At 35.0% G+C, this 22,716-nt stretch overlaps 1 protein-coding gene across 3 annotated transcripts in view; it reads right to left on the reverse strand.

Annotated features, from left to right (window-relative positions):
• The window catches only part of PKN2 (protein kinase N2), a 134,622-nt gene that overhangs the window by 46,550 nt on the left and 65,356 nt on the right, over positions 1-22,716 (reverse strand). For all 3 annotated transcript variants that reach the window (XM_061411356.1, XM_061411355.1, XM_061411357.1), the window contains exons 3-6: positions 17,050-17,204; positions 9,178-9,295; positions 8,691-8,836; positions 8,392-8,605 (exon numbers count right to left, since the gene is read on the reverse strand). In XM_061411356.1, coding sequence (XP_061267340.1) covers positions 8,392-8,605; positions 8,691-8,836; positions 9,178-9,295; positions 17,050-17,204 — 633 coding nt within the window. The remainder of the gene's footprint in view (positions 1-8,391; positions 8,606-8,690; positions 8,837-9,177; positions 9,296-17,049; positions 17,205-22,716) is intronic.

Here is a 22,716-nt window from a genome sequence, read left to right on the forward strand (position 1 = left end):
TATTAATATAGCAGTGAAGGAAAATTCAGTTGGCATCCCAGGGTAACTTGTGAATTCACTTGGTATCCCAAGGTACCACAAATTTAGGAACTCAATTTGGTAACTGAAGCTTTAGAGTGATCTTAATAGTAGTAACAGCACTGTCCAACTATAAATTTGTCCTTCAAGATTTAATGTAGAAGTCTGCCATAATATAAAACTGATAATGATATCCAAAGCTACTAGAATATGACAGTATGCTGTACAATTCTGAAGAACACTTTCACATCCTCAAAATATTTAATGACATTATTTTTAAGGCAAAGCCCCTGCTGACATTCATATTGATAATTTAAAGATTCTTGGGGATGGGGAAGGCCTGTGTATCCAAAATGTCACATTCACATGGGCCATAAAAATCTCTGTAGGTAATGGTAAGAAAATGGTAGGGTAGCAAATTTTAAAGGCAATTTCTTTACAGAAACACAGGAAAACAAACAAAATCAGGAAAACTGGTTAGAATAAACGCTACCAGAAATCTGGGAAACAGTCAAAGGTTTACTGCAACCAAGCAAATGCTTGATCAAAAAATGCAATGAACACTTGGTAGGAAAGCTTTGGGGCATTTTAATTTATCTCAGCTTCATCTCTCCTCTCCCCAACCCCAATGGCTTGGTGATAGTCCTGATGATGGTGTCTGTGCTCAGTCACTTCAAATCATGTCCAATTCTTTGCTACCCTATGGATTGTAGCCTGTCAGGCTTCTCTGTCCATGTGATTTTCCAGGTAAGAATGCTGGAGTTGGGTGCCTTGCCCTCCCTCCTCCAGGGGATCTTCCTGACCCAGGGACCAAAAGCACAGCTCCAGTGTCCTCTGCACTGCTGGCAGATTCTTTACCACTGAGCCACGAGGGAAGCCCAGGAGTCCCGAAGACAGCAGGCTTTATTTCTGATTCAGGTTCTTGGTGCCAGAGGGAGCACAGAAGACTACATTCTCAAAGAACTCTGGATGCCTGCTTTGACCTCTCTGAAGGCTCCCTGGAGGACTAACGGAAAAGGTTTACCTTTCTTTCAACTAACTAAGAAATCTTTCAAAGCAGAGAAACAGCTAAGTACAAGGCATTGAAAGGCAAATGAAGCCTGGAGCAAAGGGTATCAGTTGTCTATATTATTTAAGAGATATCCTATAGTCTTAGGGGGGCGGGAGATAGGAAGTAAGCTGTTTTAGGGAATAAGAGCTCTGCAATGTTTCTACATGTTACTGGAAAACCAGAAGACTAGCTGCAAAAGCAGACATCCTCAGAAGAGATCTAAGAAGGCACTAAGCTTTCACATCAGGCTGATAATCAAGCTCTGTACAAGAAAAGGCAGAATTATAAAATGCTTGGGTGAATGCTGAAAGTATGCCTTGGCACACAAACGAAGAATTCAGCTGCAAACGTAAGGCAAATTTTTCTTTCTACCTGCAGGCATTAAAAAAAAAAGTCTGTCAAAACACTAGTTGACTAATAACTTAATGGAGACTTCAGTGACCACACATAATTACAAAGTCACTAAACAACTACATCCTGTGTCAAACAGCAATAAGAAATTATAGAAAATGGGACTATATTCCAGAGTTACAAGTAATATTCACCATATCCAGCTTTCAATAAAAAATTATGAGGCAAGCACATAAATAAGAGAGTATGGCCAATTCACAAGAAAAGTAGAAATTCACAGAAACTATCCCCGCTGCTGCTGCTGCTGCTAAGTTGCTTCAGTCATGTCCAACTCTGTGCGACCCCATAGGCTGCAGCCCACCAGGCTCCCCTGTCCCTGGGATTCTCCAGGCAAGAACACTGGAGTGGGTTCCCATTTCCTTCTCCATCCATAAGGAAGTCAAAACATTGGATTTACTACACAAAGTAGTAGTTGGATTGACTATACCAACTGTCTTACAAATGGTCAAAGCTTACATGTGCTCAAAGACCTAAAAGAAACCAAAAGGGAAAAAGGAGAATAGTATTTCAACAAATAGGGAATATTAATAAAGACATAGAATTTATAACTAAGAACCAAATAGAAATCCTGGAGCTGGAAAGTACACTAATTGAAATTTTTAAAGTTTCCTAGAGTTGTTCAACACCATATTTGAGCAGGCTGAAAAATCAGAAAACTTAAAGATACCTGAATTGAAAGTGCAGTCTTAGGAAAAGAAAGGGAAAAAAAAATGAAGGAAATTCAATGTTGGGGAATGAAGGATGTTATTGTGAAGAGAAAAACTGGAAAAATTAGACTCTAGCACATGTTTACTACAATAAATGCTAAAGAAAGGACTATAGGCTAGAGGAAAATTTTAACAGAAAATTTCAAGTACAACAAGAGCAGAAAGAATAATGAGTCACTAGATATAAAGGACAATGCTTTGTTTTGTTTTTTGAAAAAAAATACTTTGTTGACCCTTGAACAATGTGGGAGTTAGGGACACTGACCATTTGCAGAGTCAAAAATGTGCATGTAACTTCATAGTAGGTTTTCCATATCTGTAATCCCATATGCACTAATTCAATCAAACATGGATCACCTATACCTTTAAAGCTTTTTGCTCTTTAAAGTAAAAACAAAACTAGAAGATATAGATTGGAAATGAACAACATGGCTTTGAACTGAGCAAGTCCACTTACATGTGAATTTTTTTCACTAAATACTTAACCATAGTGCTCTATGATCCACAGTTGGTTGAGTCTGAAGACATGTGGGTGTTGATTGAAGTTATATACAGATTTGTGACTGCAGAGGCCTGGCATCCCTAGCCTGCGTTACTCAAGGGTCAGCAACTAATTTGGAAGAGAGTATATACTATGATCACAGATTGTATTAAGTTCAATATGCATATGTGAATCTCTAAAGTAAGTAATAAACACACACACACACATGCACAGGCATCCCAAATTTGATGAATCTACATGAATCTACACATCAAGAAGCTCAAAGAATCCAAGTAGAATAAACTCAAAAGAAATCACCATTTTGAGATGCATTATAATCAAATTGTGAAAAACCAGAGACAAAAAGGGGAATCTTGAAGGCAGCAAGAGAGAAGCAAATCATTAGTTACCAAAAATCCTCAATAAGATTAAAACTTGATTCTTTATCAGATAGCATAAAAGCCAGGAGGGGCTGGGATGATATTTTTAGAATGCTGAAAGAAAAAGCCTGTCAACCAAGAATGATATATATGCAAAACTAACCTTCAAAAAATGAAGGAAATAAAAGATTCTAGAATAAGCAACAGTTAAGGGAGCTTATCACTAGCAGATCTTCCTAGAAGAAATACTAAAAGAAATCATCCAGATTGAAATGAAAGAGAATACTAGACAGTAACTTGAAATCATAGAAAAAAAAATAGCATCAGTAAAACTAACTACATAGGTAAATTAAAAAGCCAGTATCACTATTAATATATTTTCAGTTTGTAACTCCATGTTTACTTTATGACTTAAAAGACATGGATAAAACAATAATTGTAATATAATATATAATACAATCTAATCAAATGGGCACACAGTGCATAAAGACATACTCTATGTCAGCAAAAATATAATGATGAGGATGCACAGACGTATAGGAGCAGAGTTTTTGTGACCTACTGTTATAAACTTAGGATATTAACTGTAATCATTAGAGTAACCACTAAGAATAATTTTAAAATATACAGAAAAGAAGTCAAGGAAAGAATAAATAAAGGTAAACTAGAAAAATTCAATCAAACATAAAAGAAAGCAAAAGAATTCAGAAAAAAAGATGAAGACTTACAGAAAACAAATAGGAAAATGGTAGAAGTAAGCCTTTTTGTTCCATAATAATGAATTTGGCTGGTTTATTTCCCTGGTTCTTAAGAGGGATCTTCTAAACCCTTGTCAGTTCCCTAGTAATAGCAGTATCTTTGTTATTCATGGTGGACTCCTCAGACCACATGTGAGTTTATGCTAACAAAATGACTCACAGTAGGCCTGTGCACAGTTCCAGAATGGGGGCTGGCTATAACACAAAGACCAACTATATGGTTAGAGGGCTCATGTTTTGACCCACATATCAGTCAGAACTATGCTCTTTTGGAAAAGGTCAGGGTCTAGAGACTGATTTCAATCAAGTGGCCAATGATTCAATCACTTGCTCCTATGTATTAGGTTGGTCAAGAAGTTCCTTTGGTTTTTTATCAGTAAAAATAAAAGACACATTTTTCATTTTCACCAAGAACTTCACTCAACAATATATTCACTGTTTTACCACCTTGTGCCAATTTTCAGTCCAACTTCATAATTCCATCTTTCCAAAATTTTTTATCTTTTAAAGAACTGTTCCAGATGTCTTTTACAGTCTTCTAGGGAATTGAATTTTTTTTCCATTAAGAGAATTTTGTAAAGACTGAAGTAAATGGACATCTGAAGGTGCAATGTCTGGGGAATAAGGCAGATGAATCAGAACTTCCCAGCCAAACTGTAACAGTTTTTGCCTGGTCATCAAAGACATATGTGGTCTTAGGCTATCCTGATGGAAGATAATGCATTTTCTTTTGACTAATTCTGGATGCTTGTCATTGAGTGCTTCCTTCAGTTGGTCTAACTGAGAGCAGTACTTGATGGAATTAAATGTTTGGTTTTCTGGAAAGAGTTCAATCCTACCATTTATACAATATTATCTTCTTATGAGGAAGACTGGCCTCTGGTGTGGTTAGTGGTGGTTCATTTCACTTGTTCCATGATCTCTTCCATTCCGTATTATTGTACAGTATCCACTTTTCATTGCCCATCACAATTTGTTTTAAAAACAGAACGTTTTTGTTACATTTAAGTAGAGAATTGCATGCAGAAATATAGACCAGAAGGCTTAATTTACGTGGAACCCAAACACCAAAGTGATTAAAATAAGTAAACTGGTGGAAATTATTTTCAGTGCTTGATTTGGATATTTTGAGTATGTCGGCTGTCTCCTGCATAGTATACTATTGACTGATCTCAATGTCTTGATTGATTGCTATTAACTTCAACTGGTCTACCCCACCATGTAGCATCATCCAGTGAGAAATCTCCCGCACAAAATTTATCAAACCACTTCTGACACATTCCATCAGTCACAGCACCTTCTCCATACACTGCACAAATTTTTTTCTTTTTTGTGTTTCAGTTGTTATTTTTACCTTTCTTGAAATAATAAAGCATAACACGCTAAAATGTTACTTCTTTCCTGCCCCCTTCAATATTAAAATGGCTACACAAAAATTCATTAATTTTGACAAGTTTTTAAAAAATGCATGCTGATATGACAGCTGTCACAATACAATCCAACAAAATTTTTTCCAATGAAGTTAAAGACAATTAAGTACTACTAGAGCCAACTTATGGAAAAAAACGAACAAACCCTTTCGCCAACCCACTAATAAAGCCACAATAAAAATTCTGAATAGTCAGAGCTATTACTGGCTAAAAACAGAAATTGATGTTCTGTGAGGGTGATGCATATTGACAGCAGGGAAACTGCCAGATCTCTCCCTATTGTCTCTTCTTTGGTTTTAATTTGTAGCCTTTATAATAAAATTTTACTTATAAATATAGAGCTTTTCTGAGTTCTGTGACTTGTTCCATGGAATTACTTTGTCTGAGGTGGTAGTAGGAACCCCTAAATTTGTAGCCAGTTGGTCAGAAGTGTGAGTGGTTGGGGAAACCCCTAGCTTGCAGCTTGTGTCTGAAGTGAAGGCAGTCTTGTGGGGGACTATGCCATAAACCTATGAAATTTGACCTAACTCTGGGTAGTCAGCATCAGAATTGCACTGCACCTTATTAGTAATTATCTTAAACATATATGGATTAAACTGTTCAAAATAAAGGCAGAGACTGACAGAATGGATTAAAATAAACAAACCCAAACCGTGACAAAATTATATGCTGTCTAAAAAAGACTCATTTTAGAACCAAAGACATATATCAATTGAAAGAGAAAGAACAGAAAGATACTCAGTGTAAACAGTAACCAAAAGAGAGCTAGAATGGCTACACTAACATCAGATAGACTACTTTAAATCCAAAATTGCTACAGTAGAAAAAGAATATTACATTTTGATAAAATAGTCAATCCATTTAGAAGATAAAAAATTATAAACATATGCACTGAACAACAGAGCCTGAGAACATATGAACCAAAAACTTATATAACTGAACGGAAAAACAAGCAAATCTACAAAAATAGTTGGAGACTTTGCTACCACTACCACACTTTCAAAAATGAAGCTAAGATGGCAGTAATTTTTTTAAAAAAAGGAAAAATCCAGTAAATTCCCCACAAATGAACCTTCAAGTTGAGAACTTTCCAAGATGTGAACATGTGTTCATGTCCAGTCATGCTCATATAAGTTAGCTCACGCGTTTGGGGTATACCGTCATGAGTATGCATCCTCTACAAGTGACTGTGATTTTTCTGTACCCGTATTGTATAGAGTGGCTTCCCAGGTGGCACTAGTGGTAAAGAATCTGCCTGCCAATGTAGGAAACACAGGAGATGTGGGTTCGATCCCTGGGTTGGGAAGATTCCCTGGAGGAGGGAATGGCAAACCACTCCAGTATTCTTGCCTGGAGAATCTCATGGACAGAGGAACCTGGCGGGCTACAGTCCATAGGGTCACAAAGAGCTGGACACGACTGAAGTGACTTAGCATGCACACACTATATAGAGTACAGTAGCACAGTATCATTATTTTAAGCTAAATTTGCAAGAGGATGACTTCACTGAACTTGTTGTTCCATATAAGGAGCTTACTAATGAAGACCTATTGGAATTGGAGGCCCAGAGAAAGGACAAACAGAGATAGGAGGAAGAAGAAGTAACTGAAGAACTGAAGAGACTCATGCTGCAGGAAATGGCAAGGGGATTTTCTTTATGTGAGGAGGCACTATTAGTTTTTGAGGCCAGGACTTGAACACAGAACAGTACATGAAAGGTTGCAACAACCATTCAGAATGCAATCCTGTGCTATGGTGTCATCTATGAGGAGAAAAGACAAGAGCTACTAACTAGACACTGGCTTGGCCAGAGGAGCCTGACAGGCTACAGCTGATGGGGCTGCAAAGATTTGCACATGACTGAGAGGCTGAGCATAAACAAACATCACTGAATCATTTTTTCCAGGAGCTAGATAGAACTGAATCCAGCAAAGAACCAGAACCTGTGCCATCAACATGAGGCGTGAGTGAAATAGCAGCTTGCCTTCCATCTCCTATTGCTGACAATCTTCAACTCTACCATCTCACACCCCCTTTCCCTTCTCCACTCAGCAACTTCTCTTGCCTGTTCACTTGATGCCAGTCCCTGTATGCCAGCTGTTGTACTGTACGACTGTACTTCTCAAGGTACTGTAAGATTAAAAATGTTTTGTTTTTTATGTATTATTTGTGTGAAAAGCATTATAAACCTATTACAGTACAGCATTATACAACTGACTGTGTTTGGTAACCTAGGCTAACTTTGTTAGACTTATAAACAATTGGACTTATGAACATGTTTGTATCTAGGAGACTTACTGTAACAAGTGTTGTTGAGGAGAATGCAGAGAAATGGGAACCCTCATGCTTTGCTGTTGGAAATGTAAAATGATGAAGTCCCTATGGAAAATAGTTTGATGGTCCCTCAAAAATATAAGCATAAGATTTCCATATGACCTGGTAATTATACATCTAGGTATATTCTAAAAATAACTGAAAATAGGTGTTCAAACAAAAACCTGCAAACAAAAATTCACAGAAACACTATTCACAGTAGTCAAAAGGTGGAAATAACCCAAATGTCCATCAATTAATGAACAGATAAATAAAATCAGACATATACCTGTACAACAGAATATTTAGCTATAAAAAGGAATGTAGTATTGATATATGTCTTAAAAAGAATGAACCTTGAAAACAGTACAGAAAAATGAAAGAAATCAGACAAAGAAAGCCACAAATTATAAAATTCTATTTATAGGAAACATCTATAATAGACAAATTTATAGAAACAGAAAATCAACTTTGACTGCTAGGGGTTGAGGGGAAAGGGGGAATTGGGAATGACTACTTAATGGGTCCTGGGTTTCCCTATGCAGTGATGAAAATATCCCAGAACCAGAAACCGGTTAGAGTTGTACAATTAGTGTGGATATACTAAATGCCTATGAATTCTGATTATTTTAAAATATTATTAAATATTATTAACCATTATCTGGTTATTATTAAAATGTTATTAACCATTATTTTAAAATGGTTAAAATAATAAATTCTGTTCTATCTCACCACAATACTTAAAAATTGTATAAACACATTTTTATTCATTATTATTAAATCAGAACCAAATATAGACTAAAAACTCATGAAAAAAAATCAGGAAGATATATGCTACATACCTGTTAGTGCTGCTGGTTTGGACAGGGTACTATATTGGTTTTGGGTAGATATCATACTTTGACGTGGACTTAGTGTTGGTGATGCAACAAGTGAAAGCTCCTCAATAATAATACTGCTTTTGGGATGATTCTTGGGAAGTTCATTTAATCTCTGCTCTAATGAATACTTCAAAAGGTCCAACTTCTGACTTGATTCATTAAATCTTGCTTGAGCCTTACAAAGGGAAAAGATAACATTATCATTTAAATAATTATATTCTTTGAGTATTTATTAAGCTAAAATTTTTATTTAAAATTACCTCTGAAAGTGCTTTTCTGTCTGTCACTTTTCCTGAGCCAAGTAATTTCATTACATTCTTTGCACCTTCTGCTACTGCAAACTCTATCCTAAAATGATGCCTTAATTCTTCCATTCGAAGTTCAAGAGGACTTATGACAGGTTTGGCTAAAGAAGGGGAAAAAGAAAACTTAATTGAACCATTTATTTGACTTTCTAATACATAGTAACTAAAACTCAAGAAAAAGAAAGTAATCCTTATTCTAAAAGAAAAGTTAGTACTTAAAAATCAATAAACATTGAAGTAAATAAACACTTAACAGACATAATGTTAAAATACACAATCTTTTATTTTTGCCACTCAAACTCAAAGATAAAAACTCAAGATAAAAAACAGTATGCCTCTTTCCTCCCTAATTCTGAACCACCACTTCTTTCCTATATAAAATTAATTTAGTACTATATATGCCCATAATGGTAAGAAATGACAATTTTATCTGTTCCATCACCATTATCAAAAGCCAATTCATTGGTCTGGACTGCTTGAAGAATCTGCATTCGTATCACTTCTATTTTTGTCTTGCTGTCTTGGAGCAGTTGCTGAGCTGTGCCATGGAGTTTCCGATCCTATGAAAAGAAAGTTTGAAAAGGTAAGCAGAAACACAGACAAATAAAACATTTTTATAACTTCTAAGTAACATCAAATGATATCAGCAAGTGAAAAACAAAGATCAAAAGAATATATTTCTGAGTACTATAATATATATACTTGTAGATATATTTACTTTCAAAAACTATCAAACTGATCGGATGGAAAATAAGAAAAACAATTCCATTAGTTAAAAGCTAGGGAGTTAGTTTTACTGAATAAACTTCTGTTATATGTCTCAAGACTTCAAGAAAGGGCCTGAATTAAGTGAAATAATGTCCTTCTTCTCATTCAAGTTCCGGTAACACTGAATCACAAAAAACTTACCATTTTAGGAACTGTGGTATGCAAAATAACAATCCACATAAAGATGTCCATGGGGCAATCCGCCAAACTTTGTGAATTTGTTACCTTATATGTCAAAGGGGAATTAAGATAGCAGATAGAACTGAGGCTGTCAATCACCCAATCTTAAAATACAGAGTCAGATGGGCCCAATGTAATCACAAGGGTCCTTAAATGTAGAAAAGGAAGGCAGAAGAGGAGGTCATGTGAGAAGAACAGGAGCCTCTGTTTTCAGCTTCAAAGACAGAGGAATAGGGCCATGAGCCAAGGAACATGGCAGCCTCTAGAAGCTAAAAAGGTCAAGGAAACAAACTTTCTCCTACATACTCCAGAATGTGAAATCCATTTCCAATTTCTCAATTATAAAACTATAACATAATAAAGTTGAGTTGTTTTAAGCCAATGAATTTGTTAACTGATTACAGCAGCCACAGTAACCAATATAGGGTTTCTTTTTTTTTTAAGTCATGAGACAAGTAACAGAAGTTAATGCCATCTCCTAGTTAGTTATATTAGCTGTCAAAGTCTAGTACGCTTCAATCTACAAGAAAAAAAAAAGGAATGATAAATACAACTAAGCATCAAGTTAGAAAGCACTCAATCATAGGAAAGACCAATTTTTTCATATTGTTTACACATCTCTACTAAGGCAGTCTGTATTAATTTGAAAATACTAGAAGCTAAGAGACAAGCATCAGATGTGCAGCATCATTTCAATAAATCAAACACACACAATATATCATGACACTGAATAAAGGGGAGAATGGAGATATTTATGATGGGAGAGACAATATATATAAGGAAAAAAAAGTGAAGTGAAAAATGTATCATGTTAAACACCGAACTAGGTTAACATGCACTGAAGGCAAAAGCAATTAGCAAATACATGAATTTTTCTTTCATTTCTCTCCTATTCCTACAGTTAATAATTTAGGAACGAGCATCTGGTCAGACTTTGTTGTTTATTAAATAAAATATTCAGATTTCACATTAAGGAGCTGGGCTTAAATAGTTTACTAAGTCCTTTAAATATTCATTTACATGAAATGTGTGTGTGTATCTGTGCATGCATGCACGTGCACACACACACTATACTTTTTTAAAACTATGCTTTACCATTAAGGACATTAGTTTGAATCTAATTGCTGTCTATGACTCATTATATATGCTTTTATGAATATACATATTAATCTTCCAAGTTTAAAATGAAAAAAAAACTTTAAAATTTCCTTCTGTTATCCAGGAGGAAAATCAGACTAAAGATTCAAAATAACTTTTCTATTTCTTTGAGACCAGATTAAAATAATAGAAATATTAATACTTCAAAACGTCTAATTTAATGGGATATATAGCTTTCCTAAAGAAATCATGTAAATAGGAATACCATTCTCTACAATAGAGAGCTGCTGTAAGCATTAGATAAAACTAAAATTATATTGCCTAGCATGATTGCCATTAAAACGTTGTCTTTTAGAGGAATAAAAACAATGATTAATTATATTATTTTAATGAAGTTCTAATGTAAAAGTATAAATATTAAGTAAAGTGTTTTTAAAATACTAGGCTTTTCAAATAAGCTATTCCTCTTATTACTTTTATCACTATCTGTAAACAGTAGTTCTGTCATTTACTTCTTTAGAAATACTCTTCTTAACTATTTTAATTTAACACACAAAGACAAGTATTTGTATTTCATTTTACAAGGTAAATGATTTTTCCACATGGACTTCTGAAAGATCTGCACAGATGCTAAAGTGTGAAAAAGGTTTTTAAAAGTGATATTGGATATTACCTATCACAGGCAATTGACGGTTACTGAATGTTAGTCTAATGCTTTCCAGCATTCAATGAATTTTTACTATCAGTTGTATTTTCTCAGGCATTCAATGGACTTATTTATTGAGCACCTAATACATTCAAGGCAAGAGAAAAGCTAGATCCAAAGCATAAGACTTGGTTTATACATTACAAAAATATTGATTTTTATCCTAAGATTATGAGAAAAATTTTATATAAATAGGTTGAACCATAAGAACATGCCAATATCTGACTGATTTTAACTAAACAAATAGCAATTTCATTTGGTTCAACCTAACAGACCACATGGTACTAGTTGTAAGAATCTGCCTGCCAATGCAGAAGATGCAAGAGATGTGAGTTTGATTCCTGTGTCAGGAAGATCCCCTGGAGAAGGAAATGAAATGGCAACCCGTTCCAGTATTCTTCCCTGGAGAATCTCATGAACAGAGGAGGCTGGCGGGCTACAGTCCATGGGGCTGCAAAGAGTCAGACGTGACTGAGCACACAGCCTAACAGACTAGATAAAATAGTTGACTATTAGTAATTAGCATTCCGCATTCTACAAAGGACTCTCAAAGAGTCTTCTCCAACACCACAGTTCAAAAGCATCTATTCTTTGGCACTCAGCTTTCTTTATAGTCCAACTCTCACATCCATACATGACCACTGGAAAAACCATAGCCTTCAATAGACGAACTTCTGTTGACAAAAGTAATGTCTCTGCTTTTTAATATGCTGTCTAGCTTGGTCATAACTTTCCTTCCAAGGAATAAGTGTCTTTTTATTTCATGGCTGCAATCACCATCTGCGGTGATTTTGGAGCCCCCCAAAATAAAGTCTGCCACTGTTTCCACTGTTTCTCCATCTATTTGCCGTGAAGTGATGGGACCAGATGCCATGATCTTAGTTTTCCAAATTTTGAGCTTTAAGCCAGCTTTTTCACTCTCCTCTTTCACTTTCATCAAGAGGCTCTTTATTTCCTCTTCACTTTCTGCCATAAGGGTGGTGTCATCTGCATATCTGAGGTGACTGATATTTCTCCTGGGAATCTTGATTGCAGCTTGTGCTTCACCCAGCACAGCGTTTCTCATGATGTACTCTGCATAGAAGTTAAATAAGCAGGGTGACATTATACAGCCTTGATGTACTCCTTTTCCTATTCGGAATCAGTCTGTTGTTCCATGTCTAGTTCTAACTGAGGCTTCCTGACCTGCATACAGGTTTCTCAAGAGGCAGGTCAGGTGGTCTGGTATTCCCATCTCTTGAAGAATTTTCCAGTTTGTGGTGATCCACACAGTTGAAGGCTTTGGCAGAGTCAATAAAGCAGAAATAGATGTTTTTCTGGAACCATCTTGCTTTTTTGATGATCCAGTGGATGTTGGCAATTTGATCTCTGGTTCCTCTGCCTTTTCTAAAACCAGCTTGAACATCTGTAATTCACAGTTCACGTACTGTTGAAGCCTAGCTTGGAGAATTTTGAGCATTATTTTACTAGTGTGTGAGATGAGTGCAATTGTGCAGTAGTTTGAACCTTCTTTGGCACTGCCTTTCTTTGGGATTCTAATGAAAACTGACCTTTTCCAGTCCTGTGGCCACTGCTGAGTTTTCCAAATTTGCTGGCATACTGAGTGCAGCACTTTCACAGCATCATCTTTTAGGATCTGAAATAGCTCAACTGGAATTCCATTACCTCCACTAGCTTTGTTTGCAGTGATGCTTCCTAAGGCCCACTTGACTTCGCATTCCAGGATGTCTGGCTCTAGGTGAGTGATCATACCATCATGATTACCTGGGTCGTGAAGATCTTTTTGTATAGTTCTGTGTATTCTTGCCACCTCTTCTTAATATCTTCTGCTTCTGTTAGGTCCATACCATTTCTGTCCTTTTTTGCATGAAATGTTCCCTTGGTATATATAAGACTGGAATATGTGAACTTTATTTTTATTTTTTACTGAAGGATAATTGCTTTACAGAATTTTGTTGGTTTCTGCCAAGCAACATGAATCTGCCATAGGTATACACATGTCCCCTCCCTCTCGAACCTCTCTCCCCATCCCACCCCTCTAGGTTATTACAGAGCCCCTGTTTGAGTTTCCTGAGTCATACAAATTCCCACTGGCTATCTGTTTTAAAAGACTGGGAAAGGAAGGCCTAGATAGATGGCCAGGTACTTTCAATGATGAAAGAGAATGAAAAAACGTAGAGGCATTTTTTTTCAAAAGCGGTAGAGGCTAGAAATAATCCAATATATTAATGAACACCTTGGTCTGTCATCTGAATATAAGAATAGGGAACATTTCTTCAACATGTCTTATCAAGCCCTCAGAAATTATTCTGAAAATCAATGTACTATTTAAGAGCCATGAATTTGCATTTTAATGTTGAAAATAAAGAAATTGTGTATTACTTCAGGGGTGATGCAGTGAAAGGGATAAAGAGAGGCAGGGGGTGCTATTTTACATAGGATAGTAACGAAGAACTTTTCGAAGTGGTACCATATGAGCACAGATTGTAATGAAGTGAGAAAGCCATGAAAGTACTTAGGAGAAGAGCTATCTAGGCAGAGACAGTAAATGCAAAGGCTCTGAGGTAAGTGTGCTTGGTATGTCCAAAAGATAGTAAAGCCGCCAGTATGGCTAGAGTGTAATGAGAGCGAATGAGAGAGTTTTAGAAGATAAGGTAGGAAGGTAGCCAGGGGTAAATCATGTATGAACTTGCAGATCACAGTAAGGACTCTTTTGTAAGATTTTGTTCTAAAATTACTAGAAAGTCCCTGCAGGGTTTTTAATAAGCATGTGAAAATATCTGACTTACCTTTCAAAAGGACAACTCAGGCTCTAACATGTACAGGGGTAAAAACTGTATCACAGAATCAAATAAGCAAAATTCTGAAGGGGACTATCTACTGCCTAATTGAATTAGTCATACCTATCCCTAAATCTGCTCCTCATTAAGAAATACCTATTTTTGTGAAGGATACTACCATTTATCAGTCTGTTCATATAACCAATCTAAGAATTATCTTTGATTCTTCCTTCTTCCTCATATCCAGACAGTACATAATATTTATTCTACCAAAACTGCTTGACTCTGTCTTTTTCTTTTTTTTACTGGTGCTGTAAGAGGCTTTAAGCATGTTTAACCTGAACTACTACAAAAGCTTCCTTAAACTTGCTGTCTGTAGACTTGACCCTCTCATTAATTTTTCAAGTCTGAGGAAGACGGATGTGAACTATCTAAATTTTAAATCTGAACACATATTTTCTTTGCTAAAAGTCTTTTAGCGGCTCCACACATCCTATAAGATACAATTTCAACTGCTTAATTTTGTACAAAGTACTTATAATCTGGTTTGTCTTTATGCTAGCTACACCTCTCACTATACCTCATTGCTTAAAGTTCTTTCAGTGGGGGAAAAGGAAAAAAGAAAAAGTCTTATTGTGCCTTTCTGGAGATTCAGATATTTCCCCATTAGTTCATGGCTTTTCATCGAGAATAACTGCTAGAACTGATGACTATTACTATTAGAACCAAATCTAGACAAGAATAACTCACAGACCTATCTCAAAGACTATAATGGCTGTTGATATGCTCTGGATATTGAACTTGACCCCTTCTCAAATTAATGAATCTAATCAAAAATAAAAGGCTAATTAAAAACAAATGGAAATTACCCATTTGTTTTATCAGATTCTACTCACAGGCCTCTTTATTTTTCAACCTGTGGTTATTATAAGTTATGTTTTCCTTTTAATACATCCATAAATCTATTAAATTTGGGAAAGGGAGGGTGTTGCTTACAGACCACTTTGAGAGTACGGCGAAACCTGTGGCACTCTTATTCATCCTCTTATTCATCTTATGTATCAGAATATGGGGATTCTCTGGTGGCTCAGTGGTAAAGAATCCACCTGCCAATGCAGGAGATGCAGATTCAATCCCTGGGTCAGGATGATCCCCTGAAGAAGGAAATGGCAACCCACTGCAGTATCTTTGCCTGGAAAATCCCATGGAGATAGGAGCCTGGCAGGCTACAATTTTCTTATAACTTCAAGGATTCATCAATCTCTCAATCTAATCCATCAACCCTAGGTTAAAAGTTTACTCCAGTATGTTTTCATTTCAAAACACTCAGCATAATATGGTGCATTCACAGTTTCAAGAACACCATATTTGCTTTTTAAAAAGGAAGCCCAAAATAACATTTGATAAAAGTGGGAAAAAAACAAAAACAAAAACCCAAACTAATGATCAATACTAAAAATAATAACACAGAAAAATCAACTCTACTACCCCATAATAAAAGTTCAAAGTTAGTGAAGTAGTATACTATTAAGTATTAAATCATGCAAATAATATATCAAGTAGGAACAATACATTTCTCTAAAAATAATTTTAAAATTATTTTGAAATATGGCACATAATGAAACTAATTTTCACAATTAAGCTTAAAAAAATCTTATTTATAAACACACACACACACACACACACACACAGGTAAGGTACATGTCTCCAAGCAAAGACGCCCACTGTCCCCTTCTCTTCCCCCAATTTTAAATTCCTGCTAAACTTAAAAAAAAAAAAAAAAAAAATTCCTACTCACTTTTATTCTGAAATTATGAAATCTCTATTAAAATATGGAAGAAACTAATTCACAGAGACAAAAATCTTTAAAATAAATAAGCTGAAAGTAAAAGGGTGGATTTTATAATAAATCCACCTTTCTAAAACTTTTTGAAAACTATAAAACTGTAAAACCTTAGATTGGAAAGGACCTTCATGTTAAACTGGTTTGGTTGTTCCTAACATTTTCTCTTTCACATTACATCTCAGAAAAAGGACACACTCCCATTAATAACAAGTGCTCCCTATAACACTAGTTTTCAGTTAGGAGTAACATGTCCATACCAGATGCCCTAAAGCACCCAAAGATGAGTCCAATCATTAACAATAGAATGTTTTCTCTTTTCATTTGTTCTTTCTTAAAGATCTGTATGTAGTGATGGAAAACTCATTATAGCTTAAATCTTTTTAAATAAATTTTGTTTTATTAACAGAACAACTATAGATTTACAGAAAAGTTGCAGTTTTCTGTGGACAGTTCCTCTGCACCCTTTACTCAGACAATTCTACTTAAAAAAGTTGTACTGATTGATTTTGGTAGAAATGAGCAATTTAGAAAGTATTACTTTAGAAATCTTTAGTTTCCAACTTGTTTTATTGTCAATACTTATAAATTTGGAGGTTAAAGAGATTTCAGAAATCCTAATATAGTGCTTAAACAGTAAAATTATGAAAAGCAAAAAATGCAAGAAATGTAGTACTAAACAAACCATGAAAAGGATACTTGTTTACAGTATAAGAGCTTAAACAAGAAGAGTATCACTTCATTCACATCGACTGTGAACATTCACATCAGATAAATTTTTTATACCTTTGTACCCTGTCCACAAATGACTGTGAAAGTGCCACAAATTCTGATTCTGGGTTTCAAATAAATTTTATCAGGTAGGCTAAATCACACATGGGGAAATCTGTGAATAACAAGAATCAACTGTATACGCCTGCATTTATTTACTGTACTTACCTTTGAGGATCCATTCGAATACATCTGTATCATGTTCTCTGCACCTTGTTTTACTTTAAGTTCTATATCCAATTGTTTTTGTAAGGCCATCAACCTATTATTGCTGGTGGAACAACGAGAGTCACTACTGGGAGTATCTGGAGTCCGTGGGCAATCTGTAAGTCAAGCAGCACATTAAAAATTATTTACTAGGATGAATTGCTGCTTAAAATTGCAAGTTAATATTTTCAAAGAATAAAGAATTATAAAGTTTGAGATAAGCTTAAAGTCATTTAAATAGAATCTCCTTATGCTTACAGATAATATGAGAATTTATTATATGGGCTTCTCTGGTGGCTCAGAGGGTAAAGCGTCTGCCTGCAATGCAGGAGACCTGGGTTTGATTGATCCCTGGCTCAGGAAGATCCCCTGGAGAAGGAAATGGCAACCCACTCCAGTAATCTTGCCTGGAAAATCCTATGGACAGAGAAGCCTGGTAGACTACAGTCCATGGGATCGCAAAGAGTCGGACACGACTGAGCAACTTCACTTTCACGCTTACAGATAATATGAGAATTTAAGTCAGGAAAATATTCAAGTGGAGTTGTAGGACCACCTGCCAAGGATACTATAGAAGTGACTATCCTGAGTCTGAAGCTGAGTTTAATCACTGTTCAAAGTTTTACTAGCACAATTACTTTATAATTAAATCATTTTGACTAATCTGTTCAACAATTAAACTAAATTCCCTACTTATTACCTGATTAGTTAGAAAATAAAGCATTCTCAAACAAACTCTACTAAAATAATTACTTATAAACAGGACTAAGGGTACTTCAAATATCATACTAGCATTAATTAAGTAATAATCTAAGTGTATGCATAAAGCCTTCACATTTTATTTTCAACTATGATGGTAGGGGGTGTAGGAAGACCAAAAATTTAAGTCCACTGCTTTTCATAAAGCATACCATGGTACTTTTATTTGTAAACAAAAACAAAAACTTCAAATATAACATTCTAATTATTCTTGATAATCCATTATTGTTGAAACACATCTAATAATTTGACCACATATCTAAAATTCCTCATATTGAAGTTCACTATTTTGTGTTTTATCCACACCAAGTTAATGAACTTACAAAAATACAGATACTATGTTATATACTGATACAAAATAATACCATTTTATAATTTATATAGCTACTTTACAAGGTGTAAGTCCTGATCTAAGGACTTTCTTGACTCACTAGGCCTCATAACCGCCCTGTAACAAGTATTATACCTATATTACAGAAAAAAAAACTACAGCACAGGGAAGTTAAGAAACTTGCCCAAGGTCATACAGCTAGTAAGTCAGTTCTGTTCCAAAGTCTAGCTTAATAATTGCTGTGCTATGCTACCTTTTAGCTGTTTGTAAGTCCTGTAAACAAGTGTCCTAGACTCTGTGTGTATACTTACATATTTAACAGTATAATTTATACACACAAATATGTGTACACATGCATATTAATTATTTAAGAAAAACAACCATTTGAGACAGATATTAGGCACGCTTTACACATCAGGAAATAGGTAGAGTCAGAGTTATTAACTAGGATTGAAATTCATGAATGGTTTTTATTGTTACTAAATTCTCATATTACAAATGAACTGCTCCGAAAGTTGATTTTTTTAATAAGTGACATACACTTAAAACCACTATAAAAGGTAGATAATTTTTCAGGCACACAAAAGAACTATTAAACATATTTCACAGAATGTTTGTTCACCCCCAAAATTCATATGTTGAACCTCTAATGTGAGAGAACTTGGGAGGTGAGGCTTTCAGGAGTAATGAGGTCATAAGGGTAGTCTCCCTTAGTTACGTAAGGATATGGTGAAAAGATGTCTACAAACAAGGAAGAGGGCCATCATTGTAACTCCATGTTGGCACCTTAATCTTGGAGTTCTCAGCCTCCAGAACCATGAGAAACAAATTTCTAGTTTATGGTATTTTGTTTAAAAACCATAGTCTATGGTATTTTGTTTAAATTCTTTAAACAAAAAGAATTTAAAACAATTAAAATTTTGTTTAAATTCTTTTTTTAATTGCTAAGAAGTAGTTCCTTTAATTATTATTATATTTTTATTTACTATTTATTTTGGCTTCATTGGGTGTTTATTGCTGCACAAGGGCTTCTCTAGCTGCAGTGTGTGGGCTCAGGAGTTGCAGCTCACAGGCTTAGTTGTGGTATGTGTAATCTTAGTTCCCTGGCCAGGGATCAAACCCAGGCCCCCCTTCATTAGTAGTGTGGAGTGTTATCCACTAGACCACTGGGAAGTCCCTATGGTATTTTGTTAAAGTAGCCTAGATTAAGACATAACTATACACACAAACACACCCCCCCACACACACTTCAGAGGTTGTGCCTAGGTCTGAATCTCAGTTTGGGCCCTGAGATTTAGTACAAACCATGAGATATGGGATAAATTATCTAATAGCTCTGTGCTTCATATTTCTCATCTGTTAAATAGTGAATATGACCTCTGCCCCACAGAATTATTGTGACTAAATGTTATGTGTAAAGAGCTTAGAAAAGGGCAGGGTGCATAGTAAATCCAATAAACATTAACTAGAACTAGTCAGTGTACAAGTGTTTGCTGAATACATAAATCAAATGCACGTTACAGTAATGACTAAAAAGTATATTCAGATTTATGAACAATTACGTTTTCTCCTCCATTTCCCTTTTTTTAAAACATAAATGATATAAGACTCTTGGGAAAAAAATTATAAAAAATCTGGTACATAAAGTTAATTTCTAGTAAGCACATTTTAAAAAAGAACTGGAATGCAATCAGAGTTAAAAGGTCCTCATTAGAGACATGTATGGAAATGTATTGCTTATAAAATATTTGATGGTGTTTAGCCTACAGTGAGAAAGAGAAATGATTTTTGCCTAAACATTTAAAAAATTATGAAAGAAACTGTCCTTTCACAATCTTCTCTTAGGGTAGAGAGTTAGAAACAATGGGTAAAGGTAGCGATAGCAAAACTTTTATCACAGAAAAAGAGAAATTCCTTATATTTTGAGTTATCTAAAAATTAAATGGTTTACCTTAAAAATGTAATAAAATCCCTTGTCTCTGGAGGCATTTACATAGAAACTAGATTATAAACTATTAAAGATACTAAATAAGAAATTCTCGCACATTTAAAGCACATTATCCACAACACTGAAATAGCCATTCATTCTATCAGTTGGTCAATTTGTAATATTATAATGTCTAATACTGTTTCCACGGAAAATTAATCTTGAGTTTTAAAAGAATTTTAAGAACATAAGAAATAACACACTGGAGGACTTCCCTGACAGTTCAGTGGTTGAGAATCCACTTATCAATCAATGCAAAGGACACAGGTTCGATCCCTGATCCGGGAAGATTCCACATGCCACAGGGAAAATAAGCCCTGTGTGCCACAACTACTGAACCTGTGCTCCACAACAAGAAGACCATACACCAAGACAAAGAGTAGCTAGCCCTCACCTGCCCCAACTATAGAAAGCCCGTAACCAACAACAAAGACCCAGCACAGCCAATAAATAAATAAAATTTAAAAAAACAAAGAACACAATGGTTAAAGTCTGGGCTCTTGAGGTCAGAATGTCTGAGTTAAAATCCTGTGACTGTTACTTATTGGTGTGATCTTAATCAGATACTTAATATCTGTGTTATAATTATCTAACCACAAATTGGGTGTTACTGTGAAGATAAATCCTGAATAGTGCTTAGGCTAAAACGTAAGGCTCAATAAAATTACGTGTCAGGGCTCAGTTAAGCAGCCGATATTTCTGCCATCTAATCTCCAAAGGAACTCACAAATTTTGTAATATAACCTCATTTTACAAATAAAAAAGCATACTCAGAGAGACTAAGTAATTTGCAAAAGTCACAAGTATACATAAGCCAATCAGAAATTCAACTTTAGAAATGTCTTATTTTATAAAGCCCACTTTTTACTCATTTAGAGGTTAGAAAAACACTGTGCTGTATTCTTTAGATTTTAGCTGTTTTCTCTTTCAACCTGCTACTTTCTCTAGTTTATTTGTTTAAAATTTCTTTTAACTTTTATACAATTTTTAAAGGTTACTTTTCATTTACAGTTATTACAAAATATTTGTAATTACTAGCATTGTATTATATATCCTTGAGTTTATCTTACACTCAATAGTTTGTACCTCATTCTCCCACACCTACACTGCCCTCCCCCAACTTTCCTCTCCTCTCTGGTAACCACTAGCTTGTTCTCTGTTAGCAACAACTTTGCTTATTTTATGTTATATTCATTTCTCATACTTTCTAAATTCCACATATAAGCAGTATCATATAGTATTTATCTTTCTGACTTATTTCACTTGGCACAATGTCCTCCAAGTCCATCCATGTGACTACAATGGCAAAATTGTTCTTTTTATGGCTGAGTAGTATTCCATTATATATATATACACACACACACACACACACACACACATACACACCACAGCTTCTTTATCATCAGAGAATGGACACTTAGGTCGTTTCCATACTTTGGCTATTATAAACAATGCTGCTATGAACATTGGGGTGCATGCATTTTTTTTGAATTTGTGGTTTGGGTTTTTTTTGGATATATACCCAGGAGTGCAATTACTGAGTCATATTATTTCTGAGAAATCTCCATACTTTTTTCCACAGTGGTTCCACCAATTTACATTCCCATCAACAGTGTACAAGGATTCCCTTTTCTCCATCTCCTTGCAGACATTTGTTTTTTTATAGGCTTTTTGATGATAGCCATTCTGACAGATGTGAGGCAATACCTCTTTGTGGTTTTGATTTGCATTCCTCTGATGATTAGCAATAATGAGTATCTTTTCATGTGCCTGTTGGCCATCTGCATTTCTTCTTTGGCTAAGTGTCTATTCATTTCTTTGGGCTATTTTAAAATTTTTTAAAAAGCATTGAGCTGTATGAGCTGTTTACGTATGTTGGGTATTAATCCTTTATTAGTTGTATCATTTGAAAACATTTTCTCCCATTCAATACATTTTTTATCAATGGTTTCCTCTGCTGTGCAAAAGCTTTTTAGTTAGATCTCATCTGTTTATTTTTGCTTTTATTTCCTTTACTTTACAAGAGGGTTCCAAAAAATAATCACCATGATTTATGTCAAAGAGTGTTCTGCCTGTTTTCTTGTTGGAAGTTTAACATTTTTGGATTTAAATAGGCCTTTAATCCATTCGGAATTTATTTTTGTACATGACGATAGACAATGTTCTAATTTCATTCTTTTATATGCAGCTGTCCAGTTTCTCCAGCACCACTTGCTGAAGAGACTGTCTTTTCTCCATTGTATATTCTTGCCTCCTTTGTCATAGATTAATTGACCATAAGAATATGGGTTTATTTCTGGGCTTTCTAGCCTATTCCCTTGATTTTTTGCCAGTACCATACTGCTTTGATAACTGTAGCTTTGCAGTATAGTCTGAAGTCAAGGAGCTTGATTTCTACAGCTCTGTTCTTTGTCAAGATTGTTTTGGCTATTCAGGGACTTTTGTGTTTCTATATAAATTCTAAAATTGTTTTAGTTCTGTGAAAAATGTTATTGGTATTTTGATAAGAGATTGCACTGATCTGTAGATTACCTTGAGTAATATGGTCATT

This window comes from Bos javanicus, chromosome 3, assembly GCF_032452875.1.
Source record: "Bos javanicus breed banteng chromosome 3, ARS-OSU_banteng_1.0, whole genome shotgun sequence".
Lineage (NCBI taxonomy): Eukaryota > Metazoa > Chordata > Mammalia > Artiodactyla > Bovidae > Bos > Bos javanicus.